A 14,776-nucleotide genomic window follows, 5' to 3' on the forward strand; every position below is an offset into this window, starting at 1 on the left:
GAAAGATAATAGAAAGAGTAGTTGCCAAGAGACTCAAAGAAGAAACCGAAAATCTGAATATTCTACCAACGGAACAATTCGGATTCAGAGATAAACATTCAACTGAACAGAACTAACAGACTAACAGAATATATCACCCAGGGCTTTCAAAACAAACAAGCTACTGGACTGCTACTACTAGATGTAACAAGAGCATTTGACAGAGTATGGCAGGAAGGACTAGCCTATAAGATGAGAACAGTGGGATACTCAATTAAGATGTGCCGAATCATCAGAAATTACTTGAGGGATAGAAAGGACCCCGCACGTTTAGTATGGAAAATGGCTTTCCGTGAATTTGGCTGAATTTTTGATATGTTGTAGTTCTTGATCAACTGATCAGAAAAGTCCCTAGTCACAAAGCTCAAAAATGAACAGTTTTCGAGATATGGAGCTTTGAAAATGGATTTTTTGCAATTTTTGGGGTTTTTGCTCATCAATCGGGGAGCTCTCATTTCTGGTTTTGATGGAATTTGGATGTTCGGCGGCCAGAACCCGACTGAGAAATGATCTTCCTTGGTTATATTAGGCACCGCTATCGATAATTTTTTATACACTGCTCCACATTGGCTATGAAATGAGATACAAAATCCAAGATCTTCCATACATTTTTTCATGCCGCAAGATGACGCCAGAATAATTCACATGACTGAGAAACGATATATTGTGAGATTTTTTTAAGAGAGACTATAACGCCGAACAGACGGAGATTTCACCTCCGTCTGTCGGCATACTATCTATGCATTGGTCGCATTGTTTGTCCCCGGTTTTTAATATACATATTATGATTTCTTTACACGTAAAATATTGGAGAATTGATTTAGATTTTAATAAGATGATTTTGGGAAGATACATTTGTCTAGCTTAGCCCTGAGGATGGAAATAAATTTTTCCGAAACATCGGCGAACTAACAGAGTATCATTTTCCTGTTTCTCTGATCCTACACCACCAATCTATAGTGAAATTAAATTTTGGATCACCACTTCAGATCTTGTGAAATAATAATTTATCTTTGTTTAAGTTTTTCTCTTTCTTTTGTCTCGTCTTTGATATTTTTCGTTGGTATCAGATTGACCACACGTGTCGTGATATATTTTTTCGTAGCTATATATTTACATATAATTGTTTTTCTTGTTTATTTTGTCTGATAATATGAATAATCCAGATTTCTTGAACGGGACCGACCTTGGCAATTCCCATGTCAAATACATCAAACTAGATCTGACCCGTGGTTATGTTTCTACCGACTTTGACAAAACTGATGACGATGATGAATAATTCCTTTTTGCCTTTAACCTTTACTTCCTAAATTTGCTCCAGATGCACAGATTATATGTTTTTCTTTTTAGATTTATTATTTATTTATTTCATTTATTTTTTGACAATTATTATCGTATTTTTGTAGCGTGGCTACTATTACCGTATCTTTGTAGCATAGCTACTATTATCGCTTATCGTTGTACCACTATTAGTTTATGGTGGCTACTATTTATCTTATCGTTGTAGTATGGATACTACTTATATTTACCTTTAAAGTTGTTGTTAATCTGACTGAAGTGTCTTTTAGATATGCAGAGCAAATTGATTTTGGCGTAACTGAGAGTATACTTTGGAAAAATTTATTATTTTTGGTCTGAACAGATTCAGTTTTTTTCTTATTTTCTGTGTACTGTTGCAATTTCCCGTTTCCTTATTTTTCCTTCAATTTTCATTTATCTTATCGTTATCGTTGCAAGTTATATACTTGCTGGCGCCCAACTTAACGTTGCTGTGAACTTTCAGTTATATCACTACAATGGAGAGGGAGGTAGGGAAGTGAATCCTTGAGCTCAGTTGATTCATATACACGTCAGTACAGAACATCTTTGTACACATTATTTGACTATTTTGAGCCATTTATGGCTGATTTTTCACAGACGGCGTTAATTATCATTTACCTACTTTGTCGAATGTTATCGCATTTTTTCGTGGTCGATAAATATCGATTTTACCTTACCTTTTCATTACCGGATTTGACGTTATATTTGCTGATTTTGGATTTACCTCAATTTAGTTTCATTATCGGATTTGACATCGTTCTATGCAAGAAACATAGAATGATGGAGTCATTTTTGAAAATTTTGGACTCAAACTAAAAATCTTCCATGCCCCCCCTTTCTGGTCCACCTTCGTCTTGGGTGCCAGGAAGATTTTTCTTGTTTAAGTGCGACGGCACCTTTTAAATTCATTCACTTTTGTTTAGTTGAGACGGGTTTTTTTAATTTTCATTTATATAACTGCAGCACTGTTTACTTTCTAGTAGCAGTGGCTGAAATTTATATTGAGATTTTTGACGATAGGTCGTTTGGGCATGACTTTCCAGAATCGGTAGGATGATGGTATTTCACATCAGTGTGAAGTATCCTCATCCCTCTTTCGTTTTTTAGAGAGAGGCCTTCAGCAACCGACTTCTGTTTCACCTTTTCACTCAACTCTGAGTAATTTAAATATTTAGGGTGTAAAGAAGTTCTCATTGAGCTCCTTTACACTCATCTCTCTTTCGTTTTTTTAGAGAGAAGCCTTAGGCAACTGAAGTCTGCTTCACTTTTTCCCTCTTTTCCTTTTTCCTTAGTGCTCAGGTCGTTTCTAAATTTGGTTGACTATTTGTTCTATATATATTTTTTTTTTACTTGCCTTCAGCAATTGATCATAATATTTGGCATTTCATATTTCAAATTAGTTGCATTCGATAGGTTTTGGGTAAGACATGGTACGTTCACGGAATTTTCCCTTGTAATAAGTCACACTAAGTACAACTATTTATCATTTGCTCCAGTTGACAAGTCGGAGTATGTTTTCTTTTGACGTGCTGTGCTTGATCTGATGCCATCGAGTATTTTTGTTTTTGAGATATTCATACATAAAGAAAAAAAAAATTTTATTTTTTTTCTTTTTCCTGGTGAGAGGTGTGTGCAACGATTTTGCACGCTTCATTCCATGTTACGCTACTGGAATTTTTGAAAACGCGGTAATTTGTCAATTAATCGTATCATATCGGGTACCATCGGTTGGAAAGCACATGCGCGGATTTGGAGAGAATCTTGTGAAAGATTTTCAATGATTATTGAAACTTCAGCAAGAATAAGTACCTTAGATTTAGATTTCAGTCATTATTAATTCAATTTGAGGCTCGGAATCTTATTTATCGGCGAGAATTGTGTCGGGATTCTCGGTAAGTGTTGACATGAATATTTGTATTCAACAAGTAATAATCTCACCAGAATGAATCAATTTAATTTGAAACAGTAGTTTTTTTTAGAGTCATCCATCTTGTCGAAACGTATTTCAGGTTTGGTAGAATTCTTTTTGTGTCAAATAATGTCAGCAAAACTCCTTCTCAGGTTTATTTGATAATAAATGTAATGATTTCTTTGTAATTTCTTGGTTAGAAATCCGAGAAGGAGTTGTAAATTCAGTTAACATATTCTGATATCATTTTTGTTCATTTTCTCAAAGCACCTCCCGTGGGATTAGAACGAAGAAACCTCCCGTGGGATTAGAAGAAAGAAAACCTTTCTTGGGATTGATAGATATCAAGAACTACTTCCTTGAGATACAGAATTTGGAATAGTACGTATGTTAGACCACTTTAGTTCCTGAATCTGAGAGAATACCTGCGAAATACCTGGCATTATCACATCAACTTCGTTGACTGGGGATTGGAGTACTATAGCTTCCTGATAAGAATTGGTGTTCAGAAGGCTGAAGATAATTTACAGAAGAGGTTCCATCCTAGTACCAGAGTAAATCATTTAAAATCGTTTTAAGTTGAGTTTCTATTTTATTGTTTGTTTAGAGTGAAAAGGATCGATCATTGTATATTTTAATTTTATTAAATTTGTAAAAACCTGGGTAGGAGTTTTGTTGCCAAATAAGCCAAACCACCCCTAGAAATTAGTCCTAAGAGTCTCATGGGCAATTGTTACGTTACAAAGTTATAGTTACATTCATTGGCATGTCTCTAAAGGTCACATGTTGACTGGTGTGTCTTATATGGTACACTAGGCCTTTAGGCTACTGAAATTTCATTAGTTTTAAAATATGTTTTATTATTATTACATAATATTATTTATTACTAAAACGCCATTTTGTTTTATACTAAACAAATTATTATTTTATTTCAGGCTCACGGTACAAGATGTGGCTGATATGTTTGAATCCGAAGAGTTCTGGGCGGATTTTGAAAACGACGGCTTGGAACGGGTATATATCGAACCACCCGATAACAAAGAGGAATCGGACGAAGATTCGGGGGATGAATCTGGCGGTTTGTTAGATAACCTGACTGGTCGGCAATTGGCATCATCTGCAGAAATGGTTTTACAAAGTGGGAAACGATTTGGTTATGAGGAAGACGACGAAAATTTTACCGAAATTGAAAACAATGGCAACCCTCCAGACCAAGACTACGATGAAGAAGATGATCTGCCTCTTGCCAGGTTTGTTATTCCTAATGCGAAAGAAATTACGTGGTGCCAAAATAATGGTCTGCCTGTGTCAACAGAAAAAATATTTCCCGAGGTAGATTTTTCAAAATATAGAAACATGTCACCACTGGAAATATTTGAACTGTTTATGACTAATGATGTCCTTCAACTGCTCCTAGAAGAAAGCAATAAATATGCACTGTTCGTTTACTGCCCAGATCCAAAGATTACCATAGAAGAATTGAAATGTTTTATAGCGATCCTTATTATATCTGGATACGATAACAAACCCTCAAAAAAGAGATATTGGGACTCTGGAGATGATTTACGAAATACTGCTGTTTACAATTCAATGCGTCGTGACCGTTTTATCCAAATTATGAAAAATTTGCATTGTGCAGATAATACCAAATTGGACCCAACCGATAAAATGGCCAAGCTTAGACCTCTAATTGACCAAATAAAAAAGTGTTTTCTGAAAAATTACTTACCAGAACAGAACATGGCGTATGACAAAAGTATGATTGAATATTTCGGGAAACATGGATGTAAGCAATATATTCGTGGAAAACCCATACGCTTCGGGTATAAAGTGTGGTTACCTAATAAATTTTGAGATTTACCAGGGAAATATACCAAATTCAAACCAAGTCCACCAAAAGAAATTCGGAAAAGCGACAGCTCCTCTTCTGCAACTTTTAGAACAGATGCCTGAAGAAAAAAAAGACTTTCCTTATCGAATTTATTTCGACAACTTATTTACGTCAACGAACATTCTTCACCATTTGAGACTAAATGGGTACGAGGCAACTGGAACCATTCGAGAAAACCGATTATCTAAAAGATGCCCTTTGCGCTCTGTCAAAGAGATGATGAAAACATGTCGTGGTACGTATGACTACGCTTTGAGTAGTGACAAAAAAATAGTCGTAACTCGCTGGATGGATAATTCAGTGGTAACGGTTTTATCAACTATACATGGCATTCATCCCGTATCTAATGTCAGTCGCTATTCCAGTACCGAAAAAAAGAGAGTTGGGATTCCAAGACCATTCTGCATTGGAAAATATAATGAGTTCATGGGAGGCACCGATCAAATGGATGCCAACATAAACGTATATAAAATCGGAATTAGAGGCAAGAAGTGGTGGTGGCCAATATTTACATGGCTCATTGATTGCTGTATTCAAAATTCTTGGATTATATACAGGAAACATAACCCGTCCGTAACGCAGCTGCAATTCCGAAGGGAAATAGCACAAATATATTTAAAAAGATTTCAGAACCTTCCAAAATCCGGTGGACGACCTTCGACATATTCTGCAAATAGTAGAGTCACGCCCGATATTAGATACGACCGGATCGACCACATCATTGAATACGTACCTAATAATAAGAGAAGACGTTGTGCCGGAAACCATATGCCCTCCAGCGCTGTAAGAACACAATGTCTCAAGTGCAACGTGGGGCTCTTTATCAATTGTTTTGGTGATTACCATAAAAAAAACTAAGGTTCTGATCATTTGTTTTTAAATTTTAAATGAATACTTTTCTTGTTTCTCTGCAATATTATTGTTTTCTTTAGTACCTCAAGGGACTAGTGTGCCATATATGGTACGGGTCAAATATGTTCTAAATATATGAACAAATTTTAAAAAAACGTATTTTATAGTTTATGAGTCCTCAATTAACAAGGAAAACATTAGTTTTGATCAAAATTAAAAAATTGAAAAACTCAGTCTCTAATGGGTTAAATGAGAAGATGAAAAATCAACGCTAAGAAACTTAGAAGCAGGCGTTCCACAAGGCTCAGTATTAGGACCTCTCCTGTATAATATATACATCCATGATATACCAAGGAATCCGAGAAATTTGCTTGCCCTTTATGCGGATGACACAGGAATAGCAGTCAAACACGAACAGCAGACGAAATAACCAAATGGTGAATTAAATGAAAGATTGAAATAAATGGACAGAAAAGCCAAGCTATCCTACTACAAAAGAGAAGATTACAAATGGAGGAAAAATTATCAATAGACGGCAACGAAGTTGAATGGCAAAAAGAAGCAAAATACCTAGGTGTGATCATGGATATACAGAACTAACGTGGAAACAACATGTTAAGTATGCGGTGGATAAAACAAACAAAGCGATGAACCGTCTATACCCAATCATCGGAAGAATAAGCCGAATGGACATAAACACCAAACTCAGGATAATTAAAGCCGTTGCCAGACCCCAACTCACGTACGTCTCAGTGGCTTGGGGATACGCGGCAAAGAACCACATCAAGAGAATCCAATCAACGGAAGATAAATATCTAAGATGGGCAATAGATGCCCCTTGGTTTGTTAGAAACATCCAAATCCATAGAGACTTAAAATGGGACAGAATAACTGACTACATGAAAAAAAAAGCCGAAAGAATTTTTGAAAAATTGATAGAACATCCCAACGAAGAATTGAGAGGATTAATTGATTACGACCCTGCCGAAGATGCAAGAAGAATGAGAATATACCGCAAAAGACCCAGGAATCAATTGCGAAACGATGACCTAAATATATAGGAAACTCAAGAAAACACATCAAATTGAAGAAACAATCCGAATAAAAGGACTCCCGAATAACCCAGCACAATAGTGTGCAAGCAGAAATTTATCCGACCAAGAGATAAATGGTTTATAGGCTTTATGCCCGAAACCTAAGTAACAGCAGGTGAGGTTTAGTGAGTATTCTTGCTCTTGATGAGCCTGGACCCTCACACTTGTTCCTTTGGATAAGGTTCGTCTGTAAATGGATTCCCCCTGCTTTAACAAAAAAAAAAAAAATTTCCGGATTCACCGTTGGGGGCGTGGTCAATTTGGGAGTCTTCATCGTCTGAGACCATGGAGACGTCATCAATTTTTTCGTTGACTTCAAGGTCTGAAAGGATTTCAAACCTGTTTTTTGTCTGAATTGGGGAATTCTCATTTTATTTTGGGAGTGTTTTCTGCCTTTTCGATTTCCTTGACCTTCTTTCGGGAGTTTCACCTATTGGGATACCTAATTTTTCGCCTAATCTGATAAATAATGTTCTCAGGATTTTTTCGTCGGAAGCAAAGTAGTCCAAAATTGTCTCTACTTTATCTGCTGTCGGCTTGACCGGGGAACTACTCGTCGTCGCGTCCATGACTGTCTCACTCGCGTTAGAGACGGTGGAATAGATCAGGGTTCTGATCGAACTCGCTCTTAGGAGCGGCCCATTGAAAAACGCTCTTAGGAGCGTTTTTCAATGGGCCTGTTTGCTTTACAACAATCACACTTGAACAACACAGTACACTGAAATTACAACATACACAATCACAAAAAATAACTCACCAGTTGGCTGGAAAATCACTACTCACTGCTGACACGTCTTGCTCTGCCGACTTATCTCACTCACTCTATAAAAAATTACACACACATATATCTTTCTTAATTCTCAAGTTAGTTTTATTGAAAAACTTTCACTTTTTTGTCTTCAATCTGTTATTCGCTTTGATATGTCAGAAATGAAGGGTGCGGGCTACATTTTGTCTCCACAAGAGTAGCGCTAACTTGGGACGCTTTATTTTTGACTTCTCGTGTGGATCATAGTTTAGTACTTCAACTAGCCTCGGGTTCTTGTGGCTTGTCAACTTCTCCAGCATCTTTATGTTTCTCAGTCGCACCTGTTCGCTTAGTTCCATGAGTTTGAGATCTTTTCTGATGGATTTCATTCTCATGAACCAGGGAGCTTTAGTGATCTGTCTCAATATTTTATTTTGTTCTGTCTCCAGTAACCTCATATATGACTTGGCAGTTTGACCCCATACTATGGAAGCGTAGAGAAAGATCGGTACTATAATTGCTTTATAAAGTCTTAATTTATTCTGAAGATTTAATTTGCTGGTCCTTGTTATAAATGGATATAGTTCAATTTTTCTTCTCTGAATTTTAGTCCTAATTGAATCTCTATGCGGTTTCCAGGTCATTTTTTTGTCGAAAATTATATCTAAATATTTAATTTCATTCCTCCAGGGTATCTTGGTTTCTTCTATTACCAACTCTTCAGAAGGTAGGGTGTTCTTCTTAGCAAAAACAATAGCCTGAGTTTTATTAGGATTGATTTTAATCTTCCATTGTTTCATCCAGTCTAGTATGGAGTCAGCTGCTGTTTGAAGATACCTGCTAGCCAAGTTGAGGTTTCTGGAGTGCGTCAGTATTGCCGTGTCGTCGGCGTAAGTGAACACTTTAGTGTCGAGTCCTGAATTTTTGGGGATGTCTGCTGTATATATGTTGTACAGGTTTGGGTAAAGAACACCACTTTGAGCTACTTCCCCAGACATTTTTGTTTTAGTTGATTTGGCATCTCCAACTTTCACCTGAAAGCTTCTGTTTTTCAAATAGCTTGCTGTTATTCTTATCAATGGAATACTGATATTGAATTCGTTCATTTTGAACAGGAGTCCTTCATGCCATACTTTGTCGAATGCTTTTGATACATCGAAAAATATGGCTGTGCTGACGTGATTCCAGTTTGAGAAATTTATGATATTTTCTGTAAGCCTTAATGCTTGTTGTTCGGTTGAATGTTCTTCTCTAAACCCGAACTGCTCTGGAGGGATAATTTCTTTGTCTTCGAGTTCTTCTTTAAGTCTTCTTAAAATTATTTTTTCTGCAAGTTTGGCAGTTGAATTAAGAAGACTTATAGGTCGATGATTTTGGGGGAATATCGGGTTTTCGCCTGAGTTTGGAATGAGAATCACGACTGCGTTCTTCCACGTTCTAGGGAAGTAGTTAAATTTCAGTATTTCATTGAAAATATTTGTCAGGTAACAAATATAACTCTCCGGGATGTTCTTCAAGTGGGAGTTGGAGATGCCGTCTTCTCCTGGGGCACTTTTACCTTTGAGGGTCCTGATTTCTTCAATCACTTCCTCATTGGTTGATGGTGTCAAATCAGCAGCGTCTTCATTACTGTTGTTCTCCAGGATGATCTTAATTTTCTGATCAATTCGTTCTTCGAAGACTATGTCGTCATCGGGACCATAATTGGGGCTGAATTGTAACTCCAGTCTTTCGGCAAAAAGGTTAGCTTTTGCTTCATCTGAGTATACTAATCCAGACGGTCCATGTAGGGGAGACGTTCCTTTTTTGCTTTTCTTCTTAAGTGTCCTGTTCCACTTCCACAACGATTTGTAGTTGTGCCCTGCTTCCTCACAGTCTTCATTTATCTCCTCCAGCAGTGATTGCCATTTATCATTTCTGTGTTTAGCTATTCCTTTTTTCACTAGATTGGTCAATCTGTTCGCTTCCGACTTGTCTGCTGGGTTCATGGTGGTGTGTGCTTTTCTAAGAGCCCTGTTTTTTCTTTTTATGAGGGCTTTTAGTTCAGCAGGTAGTTGATGGGGGTTCCGGTCATTTCTGACTTTTCTTTTGGATGCGTTTGAGGCTTCCCAGATTTCCTTAGTGATCCTTTCTACTTCCCTGTCTATTTCCTGACTTGAATTCAGAGGAGGAGGCGTTCTTGCGGTTTTTTGAAGAATTTCTCTGAATATATACCAGTTTGTGATGGAATGACTGTTATTTACAATGTTCTCTTGCCAATCATCGAGGTTCAAAATGATGGGATTGTGGTCGGAGCTGAGGGCTGATTCTGATTCGACACTTATCATCTCTCTGATGTTGGCAATGGCAAATATGTCCAGAACGTCCGGTCTACCAGAGCCGTAATGTGTGGGATTTAGGGGGCCGATAACTTGGTAATTATGTTTATCAGTGTTCTTCTCTAGTATCCGTCCTCTCGAATTGTTAAGTCTGGAGTTCCAGGCTGTGTTCTTGGCATTGAGATCTCCACCCAATATGACTACAATTACCGAGTTATCGGCCATTTTGATTTCGACTGTTGTGTTTTCTAAATTGTCAGTTTCGAAATTCTCACTCCTCTTGTGCTCAATGGAGGATTTTATTATGATGGCGGTTCCTCCTCCTCTTCCTGTAAGTCTGTCACTTCTGTATGTTTTATAATTCAGAAGGAAAAGTTGGTCAGCTGGTTTCAGAAACGTTTCGTTGAGAAGGATGACGTCAAAATCTTTCTCAATTACGTATTCTTGTAATTCCGTTATTTTATTTATGATGGAATTGGCGTTCCAAGATAGGATCCTCAGGGATGTTGGCTGTCTCCTCTTAACGTCCATTAGCGTTTTTATTTACAGCTGTGGTCAGTTGTGCTAGGTTTTTGTTATGCTATTCAGCTGGTCCATTAGTTGCGAGATGTTGACTAATTCTGTTTTTGTCCCTTTCACCGCTTGGGTATAGGAAACGTTCTCTCTTTTTTATTTCTGTCCTGAGAGAAATGTTTTTGCTCCTGATTGGGTTTCTTGTTCATGTTGGGGGTTTTGTTGGCTGGGAATTCTCTGCAGCCGCGGTAATTTGATGGATGTGCCTCCTTACAGTTGGCACATACTGCTGGGGTGGATTTTGGTTTCTTACATTCGTAAGACCAGTGATCTTCTCCGCACTTGACGCATTTCGGGGTCATTCTGCAGGTTGCTTGTGTGTGTCCGAAGTTTTGACACCTGAAGCATTGCCTGTATACTTGTTTTGTTTTTTGAGTTTCTACCTTTATTTTGAAGAACCCTAAGAATTCTAAGTTGTAGATATTCTTATTTTTATCTGTTTTTGGCATTTTCACGAGCATCATCGGAAAATTGTGTTTGATGCCATCAACTTTTCTGTATAACTGACAGACTTGGTTTACTTCAAAACCCAAGCTCGTCAGATTTTCTTTAACTGACTCTGTGGATTCATGTGATGGGATTCCACGGATTACTACTCTCAACTCCTTGTCTTCGGTCCTTGTATATGTGTAGTAATCTTGGTCATATTCGTCTGAACCTTTTGTGAGATTCCTATGGTCATCTTCCGTTGCCGGGTGAATGTGGAGGGCGTCAGTTTTTTCCTGGGCGTATTTGATCTTGATATTCCTCTGGTTGGCTAGTTGGATTATAGCTGGGAAAGAATTCTTATTCATGATCTTAATTGGTGGTATTCTTATAGTTTTTTCTATTGGCTTATTTTGTGGGCTGTTCTCGGCTTTCTTTTTAAGAGGGGGAAATTCTATCTTGGTCTTGGGTGGGGGAATAGAATGCATGTTTTCGATTGTACCTCTGAATGACGAACCTTTGGGGGCGTGGTTGTTTTGGGTGTTCCTCTGGGTGGGGGTTGCTGATGTGCTGCCATCTTTACCGGATTCGCTATTGGGGGCGTGGTCAATTTGGGAGTCTTCATCGTCTGAGACCATGGAGACGTCATCAAGTTTTTCGTTGACTTCAAGGTCTGAAAGGATTTCAAACCTGTTTTTTGTCTGAATTGGGGAATTCTCATTAGATTTTGGGAGACTAAAAAATTACCTTCTCAGTGTAAACTTTTTATTTGAGATCGTACCACCTAAATTGACTCCACCTATTTAAGTTCGGGTATATAGGTAACGCGGTGAGAAGAGAAGTTTGTATCCAGCCTGAATAAGTATTTGAAGAAATAGTGGAAATAGCCCATCTACCAGATCCTTCTTGATTGGTTGCCACTATTTTTATTGGCATATTGCCACCTGCTAGAGCACAAAACAATACTTCGTTAGAGGTGAATTAGAATGAGATCAAGTAGTATTGAGAGAGAAAGAAGTAAAGAAGTTCAAAGTAGGCCTGTAACCTCACAGACAAAAAAAAAGAAAGGACGTGTCGACAAATAGTTTGTGATTAGGGGCCCATTTCTTGAATTTTACAAGGTACGTGGTAACTTGGTCAGAGGGCAGAGGGCAATGTGCTCCATAGGTTAATCAAGCCGATCCTCAGGACATGACATCCTCGCGCTCAAGGATTTTTGCACCAGTCTCGGCGAATCAATGGTAAAAAGAAAATAGAAGTTGGTCCCGGGTCATCTCCGACAAAACCATTTAGGAACCATAGCACTGCCTTTCACAACACTGCTGACGCATCATCTGAATAATCAACTGATGGACATTTCATCAAACCCGAAGAATTAAAGCTTAGCACAGAGTTCGATGGACTCTAGCAATGGCGAGTGTCTGCAAAAACTACCGCCATCTCATCGTCTATGGTATTCCAAACATGTCGCAAGCTAGATTGTTATACATTAACCCTTACTGGTGATGGGATGTTATTTACAACTTGTATGCTCATTATCCTCTTCAAAATGTTATGAAACAGTCGGTGGAATGCTGATTAGAGAAGAGCGATATTTCACGAACTGTGATTTAATCACTGAGATCAGAATGTCACAGGTAGTCACGGTTCCGAAAAACGAATACAGAGCGTGACGGGATCACAGTTTGAACATTTCACAGATCTTTTCAGGGCATATCATCGTCCGTTGCAATCGTAAATTATGAAGGCAGCCTGATGTTTTTATTGCTTCGGAACCTTTTTCGACTAACATAATTGCATATTTTTATGACAATCCCAGCATCGTAGGCAACTTCGCCTGCTTTAGGAAGTATTTTTGTAGGACTAGTTAAACAATAAATACTTGCTACAAACTAATAACTACTGCAATACTGCATAATTGTTGGTGGCAATAAAACTCTAATTTTATGCTTATCTTTGATAAACAACCCCAAAGAAATTCTTTCTATATTGAAGTTGTCGACCAAAGCAATGAATGGTACTCTGTATTATAAAAAATAAACGAAAACACGTCAGCGACATAATAATAATAGGCGAAAGAATAATAACAGGCGAAAGACCAGCAATCTTTGGGCTTTCTTCACAAAAGTTGATGTAAATTATGCTACTTGTAATTTATGCAAGTTGAAATTATCTTTCAAAATCACCTCTTCAAATTTGAGGAAACATTTGAAAAATCGATATCCTTCTGTTACGTTCCTAACTAAATCTGAAATAAGGAAAAGAGTTGAATATGTAAGAAAAATGGATGTTTTCATAACAATTTTGCTTTGAATGAGTGACCAATTCGAGTTGCAAAGATAAACGAACTAAGGTTTGGGTGATTCATACAAATATTATTAACAAGCAACCTAAACAGTGATCACGTCACGCTTTAATTTCACTGATATCATAAAGTAACGTTCACGTTTCACAACGTGATCTAGAAATCACGGTATCGCTTCTCTCTAATGCTGGTCGTCATCAGAATCTTTTGCAGTTGAATGATCGAATTGGAAATAAAACGGCATAATTTGCTTCCAGCTTGAAATAAGCTATTGCGCCAAGAAGATATAGAGGATATCAAAAGACTGATGTAAAATCCATAATCAAAATTGAAATTCGTAACGCATTTTGTTGGAAGAAATTAAGTAAGGTTATATTGCACTATTGATATCGGATCTTTAATTTGGGATACCTTATAAGAAATCAATCAATTGTATAAATGTAAAAAAAAAGTTGTGGTTCTGAAAAGAACCGATTTTAAACTTTGTGAAAAAGATGCTTAAGCACGTTCGCCACGGATACGTCGAGCAAGTTGAATGTCCTTCGGCATAGTGGTGGGGAAAACTGTGATGGTATAAAAGCCGTATTTCCCGCTAAAACCTTTAGTTAATTCATGTTATTGTAATCGTTAACGGAAAAATGACTGGCAGAGGCAAAGGTGGTAAGGGTTTGGGAAAAGGTGGCGCTAAGCGTCACAGGAAAGTTCTACGAGACAATATCCAAGGAATCACGAAGCCCGCTATCAGAAGATTGGCCCGCCGCGGTGGGGTGAAACGTATCTCTGGTTTGATTTACGAAGAAACTAGAGGTGTACTTAAGGTATTCCTAGAAAACGTTATTAGAGACGCTGTAACTTACACCGAACACGCAAAAAGGAAGACTGTAACAGCAATGGACGTCGTATATGCTTTGAAACGCCAAGGTCGGACGTTGTACGGTTTCGGAGGTTAAATTTCACCATCGAAATATTGCTATCGGTCCTTTTCAGGACCACAAAGTTAACGTTTTCTCGTTTTTTCCATTACACAAATATCATACAATCCGAAAGCAAACAAAATTCCCACAAAGGCTAAGCCTGTCCGTGAGATGGGCAACCAAATTACAATGACGAGATACTTCTTTTGGAATTCGGCGTTAAGGATAAACAGCTAACATTTTCATTCACCTAACTATAAATATTATTTATTAATTTTTTTTTACTTGGAATTGCTGTGACCATACGATCACAAAATATATAAATATTCCGAGGACAAACAAAAGTGTTATCTATTCAAGTTTATAAGCATTTAGTTAGTAGTGCAC

At 37.6% G+C, this 14,776-nt stretch overlaps 1 protein-coding gene across 1 annotated transcript; it reads left to right on the forward strand.

Annotated features, from left to right (window-relative positions):
* The first annotated feature begins 13,969 nt into the window (after positions 1-13,969).
* LOC123675435 (histone H4-like) lies at positions 13,970-14,425 on the forward strand. Its single transcript, XM_045610795.1, has 2 exons — positions 13,970-14,005; positions 14,081-14,425. The coding sequence occupies exons 1-2, from the start codon at positions 13,970-13,972 to the stop codon at positions 14,423-14,425; spliced, it is 381 nt and encodes a 126-aa protein (XP_045466751.1).
* The last annotated feature ends 351 nt before the right edge of the window (positions 14,426-14,776 follow it).

The sequence above is a fragment of the Harmonia axyridis genome, chromosome 3 (genome assembly GCF_914767665.1).
Source record: "Harmonia axyridis chromosome 3, icHarAxyr1.1, whole genome shotgun sequence".
In the NCBI taxonomy this organism is placed as follows: Eukaryota; Metazoa; Arthropoda; class Insecta; order Coleoptera; family Coccinellidae; genus Harmonia; species Harmonia axyridis.

Excerpts from the sequence above, each read along its gene's own strand:
- LOC123675435 (XM_045610795.1), top strand. The coding sequence starts at position 13,970 with ATGCTTAAGCACGTTCGCCACGGATACGTCGAGCAA. Across the intron at positions 14,006-14,080 it reads GCCACGGATACGTCGAGCAA|TTAATTCATGTTATTGTAAT; the intron begins GTTGAATGTCCT and ends TAAAACCTTTAG.